We start from the raw sequence: 24,438 nt of genomic DNA, 5'->3' as shown, positions 1-24,438 counted from the left end.
CCGTTGTTGGGCCCACATGCGACCAAAAACACGGCTAAATATGTTCCTTGGTCGCACCGGTGCTCCTAACTTTCAGCTGGTCTGTTTATGTGTGTAGCGTTGCGTTTTTTCCCCACAGCATACAGAGATGAATCACCGCGGTCTGATACCCCTTTTCCACCGAGGCATTTTGAGGGCCGATTCGGAGCCGGTGCCCAATCGCTAACCAGTTCTTCCTGTTTCCACAGACAAAGAGCCGGCTCTCGGCCTGGAAAACAGGTTCCTCGAACTCTTTGCTGGGCTGGAACGGGGCCCGGCTTACGTTAGGGGCTGGGGGCGGGGTTAACGCTCGAGGCAACGGGGGAAAATACGCTGCTGCGGAGTGCGGCGTTTTACTAACGTTACTGTTCCCGGTAAGTTTCACTTTTAAAATGTTTCACCTCGTTGCAAACCAACGACACATTTCTGTTTAGTTTACCAAGCTAGTGATTACGTTCGTAACAGCAGCAACTAGTGGCTATGCATCCTCGGGTAATGTAAGCTGACCGGCTAGCTAGCCAGCTAGCGTGATATTGCTAACAACAACGTTAGCATGCCACTTTCTGACTGCCGTTGGCTCACTAAACGTTACCAACTACCAACGTGACTTAACATCTATGTTCGCAGCATCGTGGACACGTTTGTGATTAAACCGCTGTTCTCTGGTTTGTGTTTGTAGAGCTGTCGGACATCGGCGATACTGAACGGAGGTCCAACCTGCAGATGACTAAACATCAAACTATCTATCTATCTATCTATCTATTAATCATACACTGTTCTAAACTTTAAAAAATGTTGTGATTTTAGTATGTTGTGTATTTTATTGTTATTGTATTATTTACCAAAATAAACACTTTTTCTGAAGAGACATGTCTGCTATGCTTGAAATTAGCACTGCGGGGAAACCTCAGACGTATACAGTGACGTAATGACGTGGTTCTCTGGGCTCGCTAGCCGGTGGAAACGCAAACAGGTTCTCGGACGGTTCGCAAGTTGAACCAACTGCGAACCAGCACGGCACCGGCCCGGCTCTTAAACTAGGTTCGCGTTGGTGGAAAAGGGGTAACAGAGGCGGGCCTAGATCTCTGATTGGCTCTGACCCCAATCCCCTCATCACTGAATGTTTTTAAAGTAATCAGGCGTAGTGACTTGAGCGTCAAAAATGAAGACCAAGCAGTCCAGTCGGGTGTAGTTTTAAAGGAAAACACCACCGCATTTCCATACTGAACTATGTTCTGCTCTGATCTTAGACGAGGTGATACATACCTCCCTCTCCTCTGTGCGTGCACTGAATGGAAGCACTTCGACGTCGGCGCAGTAATATCATCACTCAAAACATGACGGGACTATATACCTTCTGCTTGTTTTCACAACCTTGTACGATGCACGTTATAACCATGATGTTTGATTGTTCACAAACTATCTTACTACAACCTGATGTAGTGTTGTCACGATACCAACATTTTGGTACCGGTACCGGTACCAACATGTGTTTCGGCACTTTTCGATACTTTTCGATACTTTTTCATATAAAAAGTGAACGCAAAAAATTTCATTACTGACTTTATTTTAATAGAAAATCTTAGAACAATAACATATTAATCAGCAAATAAAATAAAATACCACAAAGACAAGCTTTTCTAATGCACACAATTTTAAAAATGTTAAAATATAAATACAATAATATAATATAAAATATAATAATATAAATAAACCAGCTCTATTTTTTTTCTTCCAGAGCTACTTTTGCTAAGAGTGAAGGGGGGTGGCGCTTGCTTTTTGCACTGAATGTGGCTTTTTTTCCTGAGTAAATGACCTGTCGTTCCCTGAGCTCAGTGTGCAGGTCTGGGTGCTTGTCCTTTAAGTGTTTGGCTAGTCGGAGGTGTTTCCGCCGTTAGCCATGCACGTTTTAAACACCGTTTACACAGTGGTGCATCGGCGTTAACTACTCGCCTTGCGCATTTTTTTTAAGCTAAAGTACGGCCATATCGCACTTCGCGGCGCTGGTTTGTCCGCAAGTTGCGGCGTGGTGACGGTTGCAGCAGCCATTCTTCTCTCCGTGCTTCGCTCGCGCTCTCTCGCGCTTCGCTCGCGCTCTCCGTTTGTTGCTCCAGTCCACGCTGCTCGCTAACTTGCTAGCGATCCTCCGGCTTGCTTGCTTTTTCCTTTTATCTCCCCAAGCTGCGGCTCGCTCCTCGTCCTCTCAGCTGTAGTTACAACGCGGTGACGTCACGTGGCGAGTTCGCTGCGCTGTTGCGGGCGCTGCCGGCGGTGCTGCAAGTACCGGTCCCGTCCAAATGCAATATAGTACCGTTTTAAATGCCTCAGTACCCCGGTACCAAATTAGTACCGGTATACCGTGCAACCCTAACCTGATGCTTCCTCAACTGTGCACAAACTACTACAGGTAGTGCAGGCTACGGCGTGCAGGTCACGTAGGTTCTATTGACGGGAAGTAAGAGGGGGGGCGGAGTGATGATATTACTGCGCCGACGTTGAAGTGCTTCCAGTTGTTATTCCGCCATACTATATAGTTATCCTTGTTATCCGCTTAGAAAAATTGGCATGTTTCATTTTGTGTAACCAAACTTGGGTCGTGTAACTACTCACGTAACCGTATTTAAATAGGGACAACGTGGAAGTGCTTGGTCGCTTCTAACTTCACCCCCCTTTGGATCCTAAGGAATATACTGGGACAAGCTACATGCTAGCAAATTAGCGCTGCGTGGAGTGCGCGCAAGAGCCATTGAGTGCACGCACAGAGGAGAGGGAGGTATGTATCACCTCGTCTAAGATCAGAGCAGAACATAGTTCAGTATGGAAATGCGGTGGTGTTTTCCTTTAAGAACCGGTCATTTGATCCGGTCTCCGGTTCTCCGCGGGCGGGCCGACATTATGCTGTACCACCAGAGCCAGGCTGGGAACGCTGCCTTTACTGTCTGAGCATCGTCGTTCAGATTAGTTAAAAAAGCACCAGAAACACAACCGGTACCGGGACAGGTGCATGCTGGTCCGAGCAGCACCCCCCCTCGCAGCGTCTCAGCATCAGGCAGCCACAAACCAGCAGTGAGTAAGAGATAATATTAATATAATATTTAGCTTCCCCCCCTTCTTTTTTTCTTATCTTTATTCCTTCTCTTTGTTTATAGTCATTGACCGATTGTGTTAAGAAATTGACAGTGTATATGAAAACTATATACAATGTTATTTTTTTTTATCCGATTACTCGATTAATCGATGGAATAATCGATAGATTACTTGATTACAAAAACATTCGATAGCTGCACCCCTAATAATGACATGGATGAGAGAGTTTGGTGTGCATGAACTTGACTGGCCTGCACAGAGTCCTGACCTCAACCCGATAGAACACCTTTGGGATGAATTTGAGTGGAGACTGAGAGCCAGGCCAACATCAGTGTGTGACCTCACAAATACACTTCTGGAAGAATGGTCAAAAAGTCCCATAAACACACTCCTAAACCTTGTGGAAAGCCTTCCAGAAGAGTTGAAGCTGTTATAGCTGCAAATACATACGCCACCTGCTGTCTCCAAACACATCCAGCATCTTTTCAAGATGCCGATTGGGCACTCTTGAGCGAGTACATCCGTACCGCTGATTGAACGACACCTCCGGGTGAGTCTGATGTTGGTGATGATGTCATCAACCAGGGGGCCAGGGCAGATCCTCCATCTCCTAATAAAATTAGTCATTATGGGAATAGAGCCCAGTGTTGCTGGAATTTATAATGAATGACTCAAAGATGGGTATATGAGCCATGCGTCTCCAGCTGCTCCTTGTTGGAGGTGAAACCCACAGAACTGTTTAGTAATATATAGGAATGAAGGTGTTCATGGAGTGTTTTGTTTTATTTTAAAAGGTCACCATGCTTTGTAATATAATGAAAATAATCATTGAACAAAATTTAAAAATGATAAAAATATTGTAATTTCAATCATACAGTATTTTTCAATCCTACAGTATTATACAACTGTATAATAGAAGAACATGCAATAAATAATTATTTTTGCACACATGTCGGCACTCAAATGTGTGTAAGTATACTGCTTTTAAATGTCCGTCAGATTTGTTCTGGAATCCCACCTAAGCAAACATTGGTGAATGCCAGAATCTTCTTGAACTGTGACTGTATTATAGCAGCAGCACTGATGACTGCAGCACAGCCAATAAACACTGGACTCGAAACCTGTTACACCAATTACATTCAACCAAAGGTGTTTGGGATGGCTGCAGCTGGACTGGTCTGGACTGACCTGGACTGATCTCGACTACTGGACTGGTCTAGACTGATCTAGACTTGTCTGGACTGGATTGGTCTGGACTGGTATGGTCTGGTCTGCTCCGACTCTGGACTGGACTAGTCTGAACTGGTCCAACTGGGTGAAATGTGTTTGCTTTCAGACTGAGATCATGGGGTTAGTGACCAGAGGGCTATTTCACAAAACCTAGATAGAGGATAAAGTCGCGATTTTCCGGTTATCCTAGCTAAATTGAGCTTGACTCGGTTCATTAAAGCAGTGGCACGTAAGTTACCATGGAGGTTCATTCTGTGCAGTTAGCCTGCTCCAGACCAGGCTAACAGCCAGGCTTGATCCTGGTCCTTATCTCTTCAGTCAGCAGTCACTCCGATCGGAAACCAACATGTTTTTTACAGTTATTCCATGTTCTTATCGCTGTATTTTGCCTCATTTTTTATGAAACTGCATTAAAATACCATAGGCTACATATCAGCCTACTGTTTTTATTTTAACATTGTAAACATTATCATTTTCAAAAGAGTTTTCACTGAAGTCAGTCATAAAGGCAATATATAAAGTCATATACATATCATGTGGCCACTCTTACTGCGCTCACATAGTTAATAGCAGACAGGACACTTCCTGTTTATACCATTTCAAAATAAGAGTCCCGGATATTCCGGTATGATATGCACTAAAGCACACAAATGGAACTTTCATTCACCCCATAATGTACAAGCCACTCAATAAAGTAGGTTACACACAGTCAACACGCAAATACCAAGTAACTGCTTGAATGGTACAATAATGACGGTTTCAGTTAAGAGCCGTGGTTAGTAAATGTAGATGATTAGGTCTCGCATTCAGTCGCTCCTCTATAATTGTCTGCCACGCTCTTTTTCCAGCCGTATATTCTTCTTTGCACATGATATGCTTTATTTCCTCATACATTTCCATCAGAAGCTGCAGCGGACGCCACATCTGCATCAGTAAATCTGTGATGGGTACCGTGGTCTATTGAAGACAGCCATGAATGTGCGTTTTTCCGAATGACTTACACCTGGCTTGACTTGGTCGCTCCTCTTCATCCTGGCTCGGCCTACGTGAAACCTATCAAGCCAGGATACATAGAGGAGACTAATTTAAGCCTCGCTTTTTCTGTTATCCTGGATTTCTTAAGTCTGCCTTTGTGAAATAGCTCCCTGGAGGACAAACTTTCCCACTAAATAGTATTATTAATCAGTTAAACGTTCACTTCTGTATTTTCTTCCATTTCTATTTGGACTACAGATGTCAATCTGTTATAATGACGCTGGCATTGACTACATAGGAGGAGAGGAGAGGTTTCCATGCAGGTGTGGAAGATGAGCTGACTGAACAGCCAACCAGAGCCAGCCTGCTCTCTGAGGAGGAGGAACGATGTCCTTGTACTAACTTTTCTACTTGGTTTCAGCAGGACATCCTGCTAACAGCCGGTAAACAACAACAACATCAGCTGCATCATCATCATCAACAACAACACCAACAGCATCATAAACAGCAGCTTGACACCCTGCTGTCTCACCACTCTCACGTCCCAGAGACCATTACAGAAGATCACGTCCTTTTGTTGTCTCGCGTGTCGGCGGACAGACAGCCTGCTGCCACCGAACTAGTCGGGTTTCTGCGTGTTTTGCTCTCGTGTGCGTTTCCGTTAACCGACTCACGCTTTGACGTTCGTTTACATCCGTGTTCGGTGAGGAGGTGCAACGTTCTGCAGCGACCGTTGCACCGACAACCCCGCGGACTCAGAGGCGACTCCGTTGTGTTCACGGGTCCGTCGCTCTGAGGTTAAACTTAGCGCCCTTTCCCCCCATACAGCGGTCAACGGGGCTACGTTGCTTCAGCAGACGGTGCAGGAAACGATGCGACCCAGGAAAGAAACTGGTTGTGGTTTGCGTAATTCCTTCAAGACACGCAGCCAACTACGGGCAGTCTGATGTGATGCTCGGTGAGTCACGGTAGTAGATGCATACATTACCTGGCCGTACACCTCGGGCATGGCCGGTTCACCGGTGCTCCGGCGGCTTCGATGATGCGGGTCGGCGCCGGAGTCCGACGCGAATTCAGCGGCACTCCGAGCGGCCAGAGGCAGCGCCAGAGCCGCGGCGCCTCCTCCACCACCGTCCGGTAAATCCGTATCTGCTTGTATCGTGAAGAATCCCCGGTTCTGCGGCCGCGCGAGGCGCTGCTCCGCGTGCACACGAAGGGCCGACGGAAGACTTCCAGCAACCCAAAGGAGCAACACACAGAAGGAGCAGCGCAGAGAGGACCGCATCTCGGCCGCTCCTGACGTCGCCATGTTTGTGTATGTTTGGCCGCTGGGTTAGGTAAGACTGAAGAGCTCCTTCTACTGGCTGCGGAGCCCCGGTGCTGCGTTCACGAGCCCTCGGAACGCCGCCCACACTTCTCAGTTCATACGTACTAAACACAAAGGCCGTTAACACGTCTCTCATCATCCACACGACATATTTTTATTTAGACACGAAAGAACAACAATTGATAAAAAATATATATATAAAAATTTAAAAATATGAATAGGAAATCTAAAGAGGTATTATGATCAAGCGAATTAGGAATAAAGGACATTATTATATGGGAAAACTGGGAATAAGTCACCTTTCATTATAATTAGGCTACTATTAGCTGATTAATTACATTCAAACAAACACTTTCAAAATATAGGTATATCTAGGGGCCCGGGTAACAGGCATGGGTGGGGCACAGGTAGAGGAGCATAGGTCTCACTTAGGTATAATGTACATTTTTACCTTTTTAGTGCAATGATGTTGCGTTTTGCTGCCATTAAAGCTATGGTGTACATTCTGAAAATCAGTTGAGCCTCTGAGACAGATTTTTAAACCAAGCAAACCCCTCCTCTCAGTGTTCCACGATTCGACGAGGCGGGATGACGAGGAACAGAGGAGACAAGGGGATTGGACGGAGGGTACAAGTCAAGGGAGCCTTCCGGAGCAATGGCTCCCATTGGTCAATTTATATGCAGGCCTACTGAATGTTTTTTTTTTTTATTCCAAATTGTAGACCATAACACACAGGTAAGGATGGAGTGATCTTAGGCAGATGAAACAGATACGTTATTGCAGTTTATCTCATATCTAATGAAATATCATATAATGAATTATCTCTTGTTTATTGAAGTTTGTAGAAAGACATGGACGCACCAGGTTTTCCAATGCAGTATTATGGTATTGCTGTGTTCAGAATTCAAGTTCAACTTTACAGCTAAGTGTAAAAGTCACCTTAGAAGCTAACTGCATTGGTTGACTCTAAATGGACCATATTGACTAAATGAACATCATGTAATTTAGAGTCAAGTCGACCATAAAGGAGCTTATGCTTTAGGGTGGGGTTAGTTGCAGTGACCTTGCTACCGTTGAGACCACAGATTACATGTTCTTGACCACTTGGAAATGTACTTTTTATTTGTTTTTTATTTTTTATTTTGTATAATCCACTTTGCTACTGCCGGGCAACAGCAATGATCTGCAGTTAAACCCACGACCTACCCAGCTTAATGTGATATCCACTTTACTCACAATGTACTTCTAATCTTCATCTGTATCATCCCATTGGTTTAAACCGCTACATGAAGGGATCTGAAGACGCTGCACTTTCATGACAGCACTTTTTGTTCTTCTCATACATTTTTCATGTATTCAACTTTATCCACTTGTGAGAATGGATCTGTGTCTGGTAGAACCTCACCCTAGCCCTGCTCAGTACGGGAACTACTGGTTGATTGCTTCGAAAAGAAATTCTTGTTTGATCGATATACAATTGCTGCTGCCACCATTAAAACTAATATTTGTCTTTTTTTTTATAATGAAACAATTTTTTTTTAATGAATACTGAATGCTTTCAAACCTTAATTATTCTCTTTTGTCTTTCTGTAATGCATTTTAATTTTGCCTTTATTTTCTTTTAATTCTTATATTTTTTCACTTTTTTGTATGACATGTCATGATGTGAAGCACTTTGAGTCTGTCTTGTGTATGAAATGTGCTATACAAATAAAGTTGCCTTGTGTGGCCTTGGACATTTTTTTTTAAAATAGTTTCTTCTGGAAGGGTCTACTAAAAGTACTGTCGGTCTGGTCTCAGTCTGGTCTCAGTCTCAGGGAAGGCGTGTCTGGTTCATGGGGGAGATGCCTTTGCGGACACAGCCAGCAGCCATTGAAATCGCTTCCCGCTAGCCGGCTAATTCAGGCTACTTCCAGCTTCTTTATTATTATAGTGCATAATGGATCCCGTTATATCCTATGTGTTTTAGTAATTCAGCCCCTGTATATAAACTGAGGAACTGATCGTAAAGAATCGGCCTGTTCCAAACCACAATGATTAACCTTTCCTCCATGTTTAGTTTACATCGGCTTTTTACGCGTACCAAAACAGTGATTTTATTGGCCAGCGTCAGAATAGTTTATTTGCGTATATTTGCATGACGCGATCTGATTGGCTGACGGATCCGCGCCTGAAAAGTTGAACTTTTCTTAAAAAACATTTTTTTTCACGAGAGCGAAAGCGGAGCGGACCCACAATTAATTTCGGCATAGCGTGACACAAGCCCATGCAAAGTCAATGAGGTCCGTTAATGGCCAGGTACAGTCTGAACTCAATCTGCTGCCAGTCTGGCCTACAGTCTGGCCTACAGTCTCAGCCAGATGGAAGTGATTCAAGTCAAATAATGTTCAGCTCACATTTTAATTTGAATTAGTCCACGTTTCGACTCAAGCAATTTTTGAAAGATAATAAAGGAAAAAGTTGAATTAATGTGTTTTGTAATTGCATCCTTTAGAACTATACATACAAGTACATAGTATGTATAGCCCCTGAACCGGCAGAACTGAGTCACTTGAATTTACGAGGATCCTTGAATGCAGCCTTGGCCAGACGCGCAAGTGGCCGACCGTTAAGCATCACCTGCTGACCGGATACGCTAGCGATCACTATTATATGAAATAGTCAACCCGTACCCCTTGTATACATTGTAAGTGGAGCTTAGCTAGTAAAAATGTTAGCTAAATGCTGTAAAACAGTTAACAATAGATAACTTGGTTAGCTAGTGAATATATTTGCAGGTTTTAGCGGCATGCTTACATGCTAGCTTAACTTTTAATGTTGCTTTATGTTTGCTAGTGAGACCAATTCTAACCGCAGGATTCATGATTGATGTTGAGTTGCTAACCGAATGGGGTAAAACTGATTTGATAACGTTCATTATAATAAATAGAATTAGCGTAGCGAGCTAACGTTAGCTATATTATTAACATGAAAGTGTCAGTTAACAGTCATCTCACTGGCAACAAAAATATATATCTAATGTTAGCATGTGTTAGTAGTCACTTATGTTAGTGACCTATGTAGATCAACTAAGGTCATTCATATGTCTAAAGTCATTTTACATCTGCAGTAACATTAAGTCACGGTTAAAGAAGCAATACCAATGCCAGGAAAGTGATTTCACCCTCATTGAACAAGAGGGCAGTGGACAACATCACAGGCCATAAACTAGTCTATGATCCATGTCCATGTCCATGTCCATGTCGGCTCAGAAAATTCTGTATTCATGTAGACGACCTGCTGAATGTGTGCCACGGTCCTTCTAATACTAATCATTCAAGTCATTTTTGTGTTGGATTTTACATAGCGATACATTTTTTGATTAATCTTTTAGTGCAACCGGTATTTCACCCATTGCAATAGATGGAGCGTAGACCTGCATATCAAGACGGATATCCTCCCACGAAGAAAAAAACTCCCTCTACATCATCAACTTCAGACATGTTTGAGGCTACTTCCACAGGTATGTGCAAGCTCACACAAAATGTTCTTGGATTGAAAATGACATGTTAACCCACTGATGAATATAAAACTATTAGGCTGTAATATATGCATCTATATGGAGTTAAGCCACGCCTCCTCTCCAGCATGTCCAGCTTGGGCGACGCAAATAAACGCAAATTATCCTGTGGCCAAACTCTTAAAGTACCAGAACCAATAGCAGCCTGCTCTACCAATTCTATTAGACCAGCAATGAAAGTGTGGTGCCACGTCACCAGAAACACAGGAAATAAACAGGACTGTAGCTGATCCCATTAGCATACCAGATCCCTGTTTACACTAAGGAGAAACCTGGATTTGACAACTGGATCCAATGTTTAACCTTCATTAAAGCTATGGTCTAAGATTTGGAATAAAATCCATTCAGTCTGTCAGCCCTGGGCCTGCATAGAAATTGACCAATGGGAGCCATTGCTCTGGAAGGCTCCCATTGGCTAGTACCCTCCATCCAATCCCCTCGTCTCCCCTGCTCCTCGTCATCCCGCCTCGTCCCCTCCCACTCCCGCCTCTTCGAATCGTGGAACACTGAGGGGAGGGGTTTGGTTGGGGGGGATGCTTTTTTCAAATCTGTCTCAGAGGCTCAACTGATTTTCAGAATGTAGACCATAGCTTTAAATAATTTTATGTTCACAAAAACCCCTGAGCTATACAACACAATAAAACAAACAATCTGAGAATCTGAAAATAGTTGTCATATACATAGTATATTCACCTAGAATCTTTTCCAGTGGTTCCCACTAACGATGGCATCAGAGATTAAAATTAACTTTTTTCACCACCATCCTGGAAACGTCCCAAAAATCATTTTGAACCGTCTCGAATCGTCCCGAAAATCTTTTTTACATTTTGAGTTGTTACTTACTGATAATATAATAAGAACACAATATATTATGTTGATAACAATAAATAGGCCTACATTTATTCCAAACTAGATTTGATTTTCTTAGCTTCCTAGCTTACTGGCATCGTAGCCACTAAAAGCTCAATGTAGCAGCTATCCTTGCCGAGAGAGTGGTGATTCTGTAGCAGGGTTGGAATTTTGTCATTTTAGGGGCAAGGACATTTGGCCTTCACTTTCCTTTTTTTTTTAGGGGCACCAAGGCCACATGACAGGGCACAAAGGCCATCGAGTAAAATGAGATGGTTTTACCTTTCAGATTAATACCATAACATCCTAATTCATAACAAAACATGAATTATGTATTAAAATATTTGTAATACCAATTTCAAGTTAATTTTACGTTGGAATTTTTTTTAAATAACATCTTACAAAGGAATTACTACTTGAAAGCAATAAAACATTCTGTATAAAATCTTCATATACTTTAAAGGGATAGTTCGGAATTTTGGACAAAAGACCTATTTTCCAAGTCAGCCGGTATGTTCGAGACGTGGAGACGTTTTCAAGACATTTCATTCAGTTCTTCTAGTTGCCGAGTTCGCTTGTGCTATGGCTAGCGCAAGTCAATGGTTCTAGTTAGACAGGCATTAAAAACAGTCTTGCCCACTCCACAGTGCACCACCAGCCCACTACGCTGTACAGGTGCTTTTTACATGGAACTTGCGTGTGATGTTGTTACTTCTCCTGCGCGGCTCGCGAAGTTGCGCAAGTTCTATTTTGGAACAATCGCAGCAGAGCTTGCTCTGATCCACACACTGAGCCCACCACGCGTCGCTAGCGTTGTTTACACTGGGACTTTGACAGTGGCACAAAGGCCACCTTAGTAGTAGTAGTAGCTAGCACAGTGACAGTCAGCTGATCTCTGGTGACAGTAATGTCTCGTCCGAGCTCGAGCGGTAAGCAGTGCGAGCGCAACAGGCTGCAACATTGTTGCCACTCTCATAGAACAACATAAACGCGAGCGCGCCAGCCAGTCCTGTTTCATTTACCTTTTCACATAAATCTTTTTCCACCAACCACCGTTCTGGTTTGCAAATAGTGATGAAAACTTTTAAACAGAACAATGTAGTCAGCCAAAATTCTCGTCGGCCCGAGTTAGAATATTTATCCTCCCGATGACAATTTATTACGTCCCCGGGACGATGGGACGGCATTAATTTTAATTCATGGATGGCATATTGGCGCGGTCGGGTTCAGTCTGAGGCGCAGTAGGGCTTTGACTCCGAACTTCGTTATTCGAATATAATTTGAATATCAAAAAATATATATATATTCAAACGAATATTAGGCAGCCCTTAATATTCAAACCTGTTATGGGCATTATTTTTTGTAAATGTCTTTGCTTGAACGTTGTTTTCAATTCAGATTCCGAGGCTTTTTCATGCCTGGTGAAGTTGTGTGAATCGTGAGCTCATTAGCAAGGCTATCATTGGTCATCTGGGCTCCTATAGGTGACCTTAGCGTCCTGGTTTGCCAATTTTGCAGAACAATGGCCGCGTCAACATCGACAACAGCCCGCACTCGCGCTCCGTCCCGAGAACCGTAAACTCTAAAGGCGGGCTCACACCAGACCGAAAATCCGTGACATGAGTCTCCTTGGTGTGGTCGCTCGAATCGGCCCACATCGGCGTTCATTTCAGCCGATTCAAATGTGTAATCCGCCATTCGAGTCGGTCATTCTTTTACCATTCTGATTGGTGGAGGCTAGCAGCTTGACTAGCGAATCAGTGAAGCCCGGAAGTGACGATGGTAAACCAGATAACCAGTGGAATCGAAGAAGGTGGTCTAGAGAGGACCGGCTACTTCCGGTTTTCGTGTTTTTTGGCCCACAAGTTTTGGAGACATTACATCTCGCGCAAGCGCGGAACGTATGGCGTCGGCTGTAATTCCGTAGGTGTGAACCGCCCATGTCGTTGTTCGAGTCGGCCATATTAAGTAGCCCGACTTCATTTACCGACGCGAGTCGGGCAGTTCTTCCGGTGTGTACACACCTTAAGACGCGCCGCCCGGAATACTGCCCGTAAATAGGCAAACAAACCCCGCCGAACAGTCGGCACTGACGGCCCCGATAATGTCTGAACATGTGAATCACCTGGTTTTTTTGGTGAATAACTTAAAAAAGTCTGTAGCCAAATAAACTGCAGCCAGCCAAATCTTTATGTGAGCGAAACAATTTGATAATGGGCCGTTAATGGCTGGTAGGATGGGGTTTTGTTTTTAGGCCTACCTTTATTTTGTCTTTTCAGTTTAGCCTGACTGGCTTATTTGACTTTATTTTTGATGGCTTATTTATCTTTATTTTGATGAAACCGAATGCATACACAGTTTGTGTCTGACCTTAAATAAATAAAGGTTCTGAAAACATCATTTCCTGCCTATTGACGTTGACTGATACACTGCCCTCTGGTGGACAAAACATATACAACTTAAGTACCATACCATACCATATAGGTCTTACTAAAGGCATTTAATGGTCAAAATATTATTAATAAATATTCTAATATATTCGAATATTTATATTAATAAACAAACGCACTTCGAATATGATTTTTGGGCAAAAGTCAAAGCCATGGCGCAGCAGGCACTCAATGTATATTTGCGTTCAATGTTTTTAGTCTATGTAGAAATTACTTGAAACAAGGAGAGGGTGACTTATAAATAAGGGAAAACTTGCAGAGGCTCCCGCAAATGGCGAGGTTGTGGATAGCCTTGAAAGTATACAGAAGGATTTTGAATTGTATTCGGAGTGCAACTGGAAGCCAGTGAAGTTGCTGTAGGATGGGGGTGATATGGTGCGAAGAAGGAGTTTTGGTAATGACACGTGCAGCAGAGTTTTGAACCAGTTGAAGCTTATGGAGAGACTTGTGAGGGAGACCGAAGAGGAGAGAGTTGCAGTAATCGAGACGGGAGGTGACGAGACTATGGACAAGGATGGAGGCGGTGTTGGGAGTGAGGGAGGGACGGAGTCGATTGATATTACGTAGGTGGAAGTAGGCAGCCCGAGTGGTGTTATTGATGTGAGCTTTGAATGATAGAGTGCTGTCGAGGATGACACCCAGACTCTTAACCTGAGGGGAGGGGGAAACTGAGGAGCTGTCGATAAGAAGGGGGGGGAAACGGTCAAATTTGGAAAGTGTAGATTTGGTGCCAATTAGGAGGATTTCTGTTTTTTCACTGTTTAATTTGAGGAAGTTGGAAGTGAACGAGGATTTGATTTCGGATAAGCAGGTGGTGAGGGAAGAGGGTGGGAGTGCGGAGTTTGGTTTACTGGAAAGGTAGAGCTGGGTGTCATCCGCGTAGCAGTGATAATGAATATTGTATTTACGGAAGATGATGCCAAGGGGGAGGAGATAGGTGATGAAGAGAAGGGGCCCCAGGACAGAGCCCTGGGGCACACCTGTAGTGACTGGGGAAGGGGTCAGACTTGAAGGATTTGAACTGGATGAACTGAGTGCGGCCTGAGAGATAGGAGTGGAACCAGTGAAGGGGGGTGTGGGTGATGCCGATGGAGGAGAGTCTACGAAGGAGGATGGGGTGTGAAATGGTGTCAAAGGCTGCATTTAGGTCGAGGAGGATGAGGATGGAAAGTGAACCGGAATCAGCTGCAGTGAGAAGATCATTGGTGATTTTTATGAGTGCAGTTTCGGTGCTGTGGCGGGGGCGGAAACCAGATTGGAAAGGGTCATAGAGGGAGTTTTTAGTTAAGTGGGTGTGTAATTGGGTGGCGACTACTTTTTCTAGGATTTTGGATATGAAAGGTAGGTTGGAGATGGGGCGGAGATTATTGTAATTGTTGGGGTCTAAGCCAGGTTTTTTCAGGATAGGGGTGATAGCTGCCGTTTTGAGGGGTAAGGGAACAGTACCAGTGGTGAGTGAAGAGTGAATGATGGGAGATATGAGGGGAAGCACAGAGGGGAGACAAGATTTGACAAGGGTGGTGGGAAGGGGGTCAAGCTGACAGGTAGAGGGTTTGGATTTACGGATGAGGTCATGGATTTGAAGGTCAGTGGGAAGTTGGAAATTAGAGAAGTGCTGACAGTGTGGTAGAGGGGCTGGTGAGAGGAGAGGAAGTGCAGGTGGGAGAGAAGGGAGTGAGTCTGAGTCTAAGTGTTGGTGAATGATGGAGATTTTGTCATAGAAAAACTGCATTAGGGAGTTACAGGTGTCAGTTGAATACAGGTGGGGAGGTAAGGAGTCAGGTGGGTGGAGAGTTCTGTTGAGCAGTGTGAACAGTGATCTGGTGTTTCCTTCATTGGAGATTATCTGAGCGGAGTAGTGATTTGTTTTGGCTTGGGTGATTGAGTCCTTGTAGTGGCGTATGTGGGTTATGTACATTTCTTTATGAATAGTGAGTCCAGTTTTCTTATAGAGTCGTTCCAGTTGGCGGCCTTTAGATTTCATAGAGCGGAGATGAGGGGTATACCAGGGGGCAGTTGTGGAGAAGGAAACAGAGCGTGTTTTGAGTGGAGCGAGGGAGTTGAGGATGTTGTTTAAACGTGTATTGTAGAGGGTTATCCTTTCATCAGAGGTGGTAGAATAGTCTGGGATTGGAATAGTGTCAATGTTGGAGCAGAGAGTGTCAATGTTAATGTTCTTTAAGTTCCGGAATGAAATGAAGCGTGATGACTTGATTCTTGAAAGGCAGAGTGCAGTGCTAAAAGAGATGAGGAAATGGTCACTCACATGGAGATCATCAGCTGTGCAGTTGGAGGGGGTAAGGCCAGAGCAGCAGATTAGGTCCAGAGTGTGTCCTTTTGTGTGTGTTGGGAAGTTGATGAATTGATGGAGTCCAAAACTGTCCAGGCATGATGAAAAGTCTCTGGTGAGGGGTAAATTAATGTTGTCCATGTGTATATTGAAGTCCCCCAGTAATATGATATTTGGTGATAGAGTGGATAGATGCGTGAGTAAAACAGCAAAATAATTTAGGAAGTCACAGTGGGGCTCAGGAGGGCGGTAGAAAGTGGCAATGATGGTGGGAGTGGGTCCAGGGAGTGTAAATGTAAGATGTTCAAATGAGGAGAAGACAGGCAGCGACTGGGGTAGGACTTTCCATTTCCACTGTGCAATGTTTAATTACATTTTTGTATTCAGCATAAAATATTATGCAGGACTACCTTTTTCTAGAATAAATATGTTATTTTTCACCTTTCAGAAGAATACAGATAGTCTCACTTGCATTATTGCATGTTTATTTCATGGATATAGAATTTTGGTTACAAATTACTGAATCGAATCGTGGTTTACAGAATCGAATCGAATCGTTACAAAAAAAAAAACGTCCTTGAATCGAATCGCCAACTATTGTATCGTTAATCGAATCGAATCGAATCGCTGTGAAGCCAAAGATTCACACCCCTAGCAGTGATAATAATTGAATGGTATTTTTATTTATTTCAATCATGTTACAAATGTTTGACAGAAAAGTAACTAAAACCACAAATTAAATGTAAATACAGTAAACGGTCAAACAGGAAGGAGGAGCTGCTGGACCTGAAGCCGGTCAGTGAACCAGGTGCTTATAAAACCAACAACATGGGTAGAAGTGGACGATGTGCTTTTTGTAGTCCATTATTGTAGTTTCTCCAGTTGAGACGTACGTCAATCACCGGTGTGGATCATCAGCTGTCAATCATCAGCAGCATTATAATGACGTAGTTTAGTGAAAGTCCGGTCGGATTCTCTGAGTACCGCAGCCGTCTTTTCCTAAATCCTTTTGAGTTCTCCTATCGCCTTCCCTTTAAGTGATGGTTCGGAGTAAAATGCACTCTCGGTCATTTCCACCATGACACCCAGCCAAATACCCCCTCGGAAGCATTTTTAGCGATGGTCAGCATTGGTCAAGATAGCCGCTATCAGCCGAATGGCTTAGTACTAGCGCTATGGTACATTATGTATATCTCGTAAATTACCCCACTAATAATGCATGGAATGTTACCAAACTTCTGCAGTAGTACACATAGGGTCTGTGGTCACAAAACGAGGCATTTGAAAGTTTGTAAGTACACCAGGAGTTTATTTAAAAGAACACTTGCCTGATAGCTTCTATCCTTGGCTGCTAATGCTACCGCAGCGTAGACGCCACTTCCGTGTTTACTAAGCCAATGCCGTCACGCGAGAGTATGAAAATGTTACACTGATACACTATAGCTGAATAGCTCTGAATGAACAACAGCTGAGCAAAAGCACTTGTCGACTGTCACGGAGAAATATGCGTCTGGTCTGAACAAGGGGGCAGCGGATTGCGCACGATTTTCGTGCAGACAGGGTGCGTCGGCGGGTGACCGACCGACTGGTAATGTAAACCCAGCAAAAAGAAATACAGCTAAACACAACATCTGGCTGGGATCCCGAATGGCTTAATAACCATACAGCCCTTGCTTGTACCACACTCCCCATGGTAAGGTTTAGCTTATATTTTTGTTCTGATTGAGGAGCTTCTCTCTCTCTTTTTTTTTTTTTTTGGTAAGCAATAATGTAAAAATAACACAGAAAATAATTTTCCTATGCATTGTCAAATGTATGTAACTCTGTCATAATAAAAGGAATAAAAAAACATGAAAATGAAAAAATAAAAAACTTTTATGTTTAAAAAAAAAAAAAAGATAACTGATAGAATCTCAATTATGTGTCGGGACTTTTTGTCGCTTATGCCATCAGCATAAGCAGCCCGTGAAAACAGACCTCAGAAACAGGCTGCAGGGGGAGCACTTGGGGGCCTGCGTGAGAGTTTCTATCAATGGTCCCCCTGTGGCCAAGTTCCCCTAAGACAAGGCCTTGTTGAAGTTCTTCAAAAAACCCAGAAAAATTAAGTGCAGCAGAGAACGATGCACACTGTGTGGTTGAAGTGCCAATGTAGCATGTTCCATTTGTACTGTATGCAATAAATGCATCTTAATAAGTCACTCTCTCCTTGTGATCTTGAATATGGATGGATGGATGGATGGATGGGTGGATGGATGGATGGATGGGTGGGTGGGTGGGTGGATGTGAAATTTGCAGCATCCCTCCTGTTCTTTGCTCTCTGTTACAGGTGCAAGTAGAGAGGTCAGCATGCTGTTTTCCAAATTTGCTGAAGCCTTAAGGTAGGTCATATTTAACCCTCATGTCCACTCAGCTTGTTCGTGACTGAGACAATCATTTTTCATGTTTTTTGCAAATTTTACTGCATAACGTTTTTAACTAACATCAGTTCTTGCCATTGGTATAAAATAATAAAATCATTCCTTTTAATTTTTTTAACCTTTCAAATACCAGTTTCTTTGCATAATGCACCTCTTGGAAAACAACCTCAAAAATGACCATTTGCTATATTCTCAACCCTACTGTTTTTTGTTTTTTTTTGTATTACAAATAGTAAAGTCTGAAATATGTAACTTATTAACAGCAAAACTGATTATTATGCATTGTTATTTTTGAGCAGGGAAAGCATCCATCCATTGTCTACCGCTTATCCTGTATTTAGGGTCGCGGGGGGGCTGGAGCCGATCCCAGCAATCATTGGGTGAAGGCGGGGTACACCCTGGACAGGACGCCAGTCTACCGCAGGGCCAACATGTAGAGACAAACAACCATTCACACTCACATTCACACCTACGGGCAATTTAGAGTCATCAATTAACCTATCCCCATCCTGCATGTCTTTGGACTGTGGGAGAACCCGGAGAACCCACGGGGAGAACATGCAAACTCCACACAGAAGGAACCCAGGACCCTCTCGCTGTGAGGCGACAGTGCTACCCACTACACCACCGCGCAGGGAAAGCAAAGTAGATAAAACACTAGATAAAAGTGTAATTATATATATATATATATATATAAAATTACACTTTTAACAACTTGGTTGTTTTCATTTGGATCAGTCCTGGTCATGAAAACCAAAGTTTCATTCAAATTCAGAATTGTAACCCTTTAAATGCCTGCTAGATCACATAATGCTAATGATTTATGAGGGGGATCATAAAATCACATTTTTACAGCTAAATGTATGTCAATAATTATCAGTATCAATGATTTTTATGCATCATTACTTTTTTGTGTAGTGACAGAAAAACAAAAACTCCCTCTGGACTCCTGTTTGCTTCTGCAAAATGCTATACAAACACTATATACTGAAATATTTGCTACTTTCACTGCTTAAACTTTTAATTTAGCATCAGTCCTGATCATGAAATCCAAAATTGTAATAAATTCCACAATTTTAACCCTTTAAAGCAGGGTGAAACCTACCTGAAATCAAAGCTTGGTGTTAGTGCGGCCCGCAAGTTTTTTTCTTCACTTTATCTGCGTGAGTCGTTTTGTATTTTTGAACACTTTTGGGCTACCATAGCTCAGGCTCGTGAGAACAACACAAATAAGCAATGTTGGTCATTTTTACCCCAATTTCTGGAATATTGAGCACACCTGAATAGAGTATATAGTAGGAAGAAGTAAGAGAAGCCTATGTTCTGAAGAACTGTTCATGTTCTGCATGTTCTGAATTGTTATTAGTAAAGATTGAGAAGATTGGATCGGTTGTACTTTTTTGGAATACTTGAACCCCTTTTTTTGTGGAATACTTGATGCGGCCCAGCCTCACCCAGACTCTACCTCCAGATTGTGGCGAGGGATCGCCGAGCAGTTTGGGATCGGGGAGGTTCTGCAGTCGGGGTGAGAGAGAAATCCGACCGGCACCTGCTGCATTTACACTGATGTTTCATCATTCGTGGCCGTAATAAACACTATTACTGCTTTGTACATGTTGTGGAAGTCCCGGACACACCGGGAAACTAAACGGCGTCCTGCCTGAGTTCATAGTGGAGGGAATGTTCCCATTCATTGTCTATCTAAGAAGCCGTGTAATGCCGTCGCGCAGCGGCGAGTTTCCAGAGACGGCGCTGCCCGCAAACTCTCGATAATCTTTCAAACTGAGCGTTGTCGATCTAAAATAAAGAAAGATTCAGCAACTGAATAGCTTATTTCTCGCGTAAAATGTTTTCAGAAACACATTTCGGTGAACTATTTTCATAAAATAAGAGGGAAGTGGGAGGCTGCGAGGGGAGAACGATAGAGCTCGGAGGAGCACAGAAGGGAGGGGTGTGTGTGTGTGTGTGTGGGGGGGGGGGGTTCAAATCGTAGAATACAGCTTTAAGAAGTTTTCCTCTTCGGTCCCCCTACAGGTTGGAAGCGGAATTGTCCATTACTGCCGTCATAAATAATTTAGCCTACCGCAGCCTACCGTCGCATGCACATGATTTGTTTGTATGCAGAACCGGCTCTGGAAACGGTGAACGATTTGAATGATGTCCAGTGACAAGGTAGAGTAGCTAACGCCTTAGGTAAGATTAGCTAACATGAGCCATAGCGATAGTTGTATATATATATATATATATATATAATAAATAAATTGCCAATAAAATAAACGACAATGTATTGTACACAGATGCACACTGTTGGAAAAAAAAAAGATTACCGGTATTATTTACAAGTCCAGCAGCAACAAAGCCAAGTCACCATCCGTCTTGCATTTTGTAGCCTCCTTCAGCTCTCGCCAACGAGTGTGAGCCGGTCCAATATTCACTCTTGTTCGAGCTCGTTCTTTGTCATGCTCCCGTTTTATTTTCTTCGCCCTATCGGACATTAAACTCCTTTTCTTTGCAGGCTCTGCCATGACACCAATTTAAAACTACCTACCTAGGTATCTTCCACGCACCTGCCGGGTGTTCTCCCACTGATCTCTACGCAGAGCCTCCACCTACTGGCTTTTGTAACGCTTGCCGTAAAGCAGGTCAAATTCGTAGTCTCATTAGAACTACAAAACCGCTACCCGACGAGGCAAAGTTACATAGTACGGTTACAGCCGATAGAGGGCTGCAGAGCGAATGCTGAAGTGCCGTTCACCCAGTTTTGAGGTGATGAACCACTGAAACTATTTTGGAAACATTATTTTAAGGCACTAAAAACTCTTTAGTGTTGCTTTAAATGCCAGTTAGATTACATACTATCACAAATGTTTCAGGGGAAAAAAGAGAATATTTTCATTTTTTTCATCATATAAGGTTTTTTTAATCATCATTGGAGGTCAGCAACAGTAACAAAGAGTTTTTTGTTTTTTTGCAGTATTACTTCATTTGCGCGGTGACAAAAAAGACAAACATTCCCACTTGGCATGTTAGTGGCCAAACAGCCATTTACAAAATACTATAAAAATACCACATATTAAGATTTTCTGCTTTCAACAGTGATTTAAAAAAAATTAGAATCGGTCCAGAGCCTGGAATCCACAATGTAAATCAATTTCAGAATTGTAACCCTTCAAATTTGGTTTTGGAAATAAAGCAGTCCTGTGGGCTGTGTGTCACTCTGATTCAGACTGCTGTATCCCAGCGACAATGGCAGCAGTGGCTGTTGAGTGTAGGGGACAAGGCCGTTTTGCGATTGCTGGAGTCACCAGCATGTGCCCCGGTTCTTCCAGGAGCACCCTCTGTCCCTGAAGCGTCCCGGTGGGTGAGCCACTCATTAAAGTGGATGTTAGCGCTGATCTGACTGTAGCGGTAGAAGGGCATCGTAGCACAAATCATAACCCGTCCTGTCTTGTCATCCCACATGCCACGTGTTGCTTCATGTCTTGAGCGGTAGCAGCAGCCAGAATCAGAATCCCAATGTAGGCTCTCATCTCCACCTCAATCACATCCGTCCAATCCTCACACCTCCACCTTCCATGCAGGTTTGTGTGGGTGCACAGCAGCAGAATCATATCCTCTGTTATAAACAGGGCAAAGGCAGACTTCAAGCTGCTGATGTGGGCAACGACATACAGGGTGGGCCCTGGGGTGATACCAATGGGTACTGGATTGTACTGCAGGGTATCTTCAGCAGTGGGAAACCACATCATTTCCCGATGACGAGACATCCACTCAGCCACCAGCTCCTCTGTCTCTGCCATCAGCTGCTCGGCCTCCACTGCTGTGTCTGTATCCTCCTCACCCCCTGAAGAAGAGGTATCAGGCTCTGGCTGGTACTCCTCATCATTAGTGGTGATGCTGTCCCCTCATCTTCAGGAGAGGATGTGTCCTCATTTTGGGTAGAAGATCTCTCTTGTTCAAGTGCAGAGGATTTCTCCCCATCTTCGCTCTCCGAGCACATCCCATATTCACTGCTTCAATCAAGTGCTTGAAGCAGTGAATATGACCTTCTTGCCATCTTGCCAGAGAAAGAATGATCTGGGAGCTGTCAGGCTTACTTAGTAGTTGTATTGACTGCACCTGCACAAACTCCACGACAGTTTTATAAACAGCTGCATCTTTGACCTCTGCAAGATGTCTGTGATTCTGATTTTTTGGAGAGAAGCAGTTTGGGTGTGTAAGGGCTATTGTGTAGTTGTGTGTGGCATGTATTATGAAAACAACAAAGCTACAGGTGCTTTCAACAGTTCCATCAAAGCCAAGTTTGTAACTCAAAGCTCAATACCCCGCAGCAACAGAAATGCACTGCAACTTGGAGGTATCATACATTTTTATGTTGTAATTTTACGCACATGCAAAAAAAAAAAAAAAAAATTCATGCACAAACACAAATCATTATCCGACATCCTTATGACCAGCACCTATGTCAAAATTGTGTCATTAATTTGCTCCCTTGGACTGCAGTAAGCCATCATACGCCCCTATCGGAAACTAAGAATATTATATGAAATTGCTCCCTTGGCCAAAAATGGATGTTAAAAGAATTTGCTCGTGAACGGACGAATTCACCCAAGGAGAAGATCAGAGACAGAGAAGTAAAGTCGACGTCAGACTTTAATCTTGGCCAGGAGGAGCAGTTACAATGCAACAACGTATGAGGATGCTACAGAGGAAGTGCTCAAATCAGTGCTGTGACTTGAGTCTTTTTAAAGCAGGTGTCTCAAACTGATCCAGTAAAGGGCCGCTGTGGCTGCAGGTTTTCATTCCAACCAGGCAAGAACACACCTGACTCGACTTATTCACCTACCTGATTGGCCTTCACACCTTGATTGGTTGGATCAGGTGTGTTCTTGCTTGGTTGGAATGAAAACCTGCAGCCACAGCGGCCCTTTACTGGATCAGTTTGAGACACCTGTTTTAAAGGGTTCAGGAGGTGATGCGTCATTGAAAGTTAACCTTCGTGTAGAACAAGACATCATGTGCACAAGGAGCCTGATAACAATTAGCCATACCTAAGACATGAGGTTATACAAAATTCTTATAACAACGGACAAAATACATTATCTGGTAGAAAACATTAAAAACTACCATTTTACAGTGTTGTAAGCATTTTTACCCAAATTGTATGACTTAATACTGTGAATAAGAAGGAATTAAAAAATGTAGTTTGCATAGGTTTCAATTGGCCAAAAGTGTCCATGATAGAGTCAAGAGGTACTATTTTATTTAAACAGTATATTATTGATATATTTAAAGAGCTGAAGTTGAAAAATTTTGAATCATAAAAAAAACCCAGACCTTTGGTTTCATTCCATTTGCATTAACACAGCTAAATGGTGAGAGAAAAGAAAGTGAACTGGACACAAATGGCCACCATAGAGGCATGAGGGTTAAACAACTAGATGGGATTAGAAAGGGTTCATTCCAGGTCTCTTATCTGATGTTTCCTCGCTCAAACTGGAAGTTGTTCTGGTCGGTCATCTTGAAGGTGTCCGAAAGCACTGATTTCTGCTCTGAGGAGTGAGGAGACATCTCTGAGGAGGGAACCATTGGAGGTCCTTTAACGGTCGACAGCCCCTCATTAAGTATCTGTTAATGATTGGACGTTGCAGTTGATTGGACTGATCTGAGACATCTCAACATCACTGGAGTTTCATACCGGAGTAAAAACAGATCACTGATTAGAAGATGAATCCTCATGTCTGGTCATTTGAATGACTTCTTAAGTTCTCTTGTTGAAGTCACATTTGTCACAAGTCAGTATTTGTGGTTTGTTGCAGTGAGACAGCTGCAGCTGATATCTCCCAGATGGGGGCACTAGAGGGCATCTTGACAGAAGCCAAAAACCTGGAGTCCTACCTGAAAGAGAAGAAAAAGCATCTGAGGCAAACACTGGCTCTTATTTCTGAGAAACTGCAGGATTGAGAGTCCCAGCTGTTTATTGTTTATGTACATGTGCCTTCTGCACTTCATGTGTAAGTTATTAACTGATACTCTGGCATTACTTTGATTACAAAATAAATGTATGTATGTTATGATTATTACTATTTATTATTCAACAAGGATGGGTGTTTTAACATTACAATTTCACTTTTCACTCTTCATACTCTGTGTACATTTTGTAATGTCTAGATATAAATGGACTGCCAAAAATAGAGAGGGGAATTTAAAAGAAAGGAAACCTGTCCAGATAGAT

At 43.1% G+C, this 24,438-nt stretch overlaps 1 protein-coding gene across 2 annotated transcripts in view; it reads right to left on the bottom strand.

The window, feature by feature from the left end:
- sorl1 (sortilin-related receptor, L(DLR class) A repeats containing) overlaps positions 1-6,728 on the bottom strand; it is a 93,731-nt gene extending 87,003 nt beyond the window's left edge. The window contains exon 1 of one of the 2 annotated variants that reach the window (XM_084019911.1): positions 6,299-6,728. In XM_084019911.1, coding sequence (XP_083876037.1) covers positions 6,299-6,619 — 321 coding nt within the window. In that variant the 5' untranslated portion in view covers positions 6,620-6,728. The remainder of the gene's footprint in view (positions 1-6,298) is intronic. The other variant, XM_084019910.1, reaches the window with a different exon arrangement.
- Between the last annotated feature and the right edge of the window lie 17,710 nt (positions 6,729-24,438).

This window comes from Eutrigla gurnardus (genome assembly GCF_963514095.1).
Source record: "Eutrigla gurnardus genome assembly, chromosome: 10".
Classification (NCBI taxonomy): Eukaryota; Metazoa; Chordata; class Actinopteri; order Perciformes; family Triglidae; genus Eutrigla; species Eutrigla gurnardus.
The sequence above is the reverse complement of the archived record's forward strand: the minus strand, read 5'-3'. Positions and strand labels throughout refer to the sequence as shown.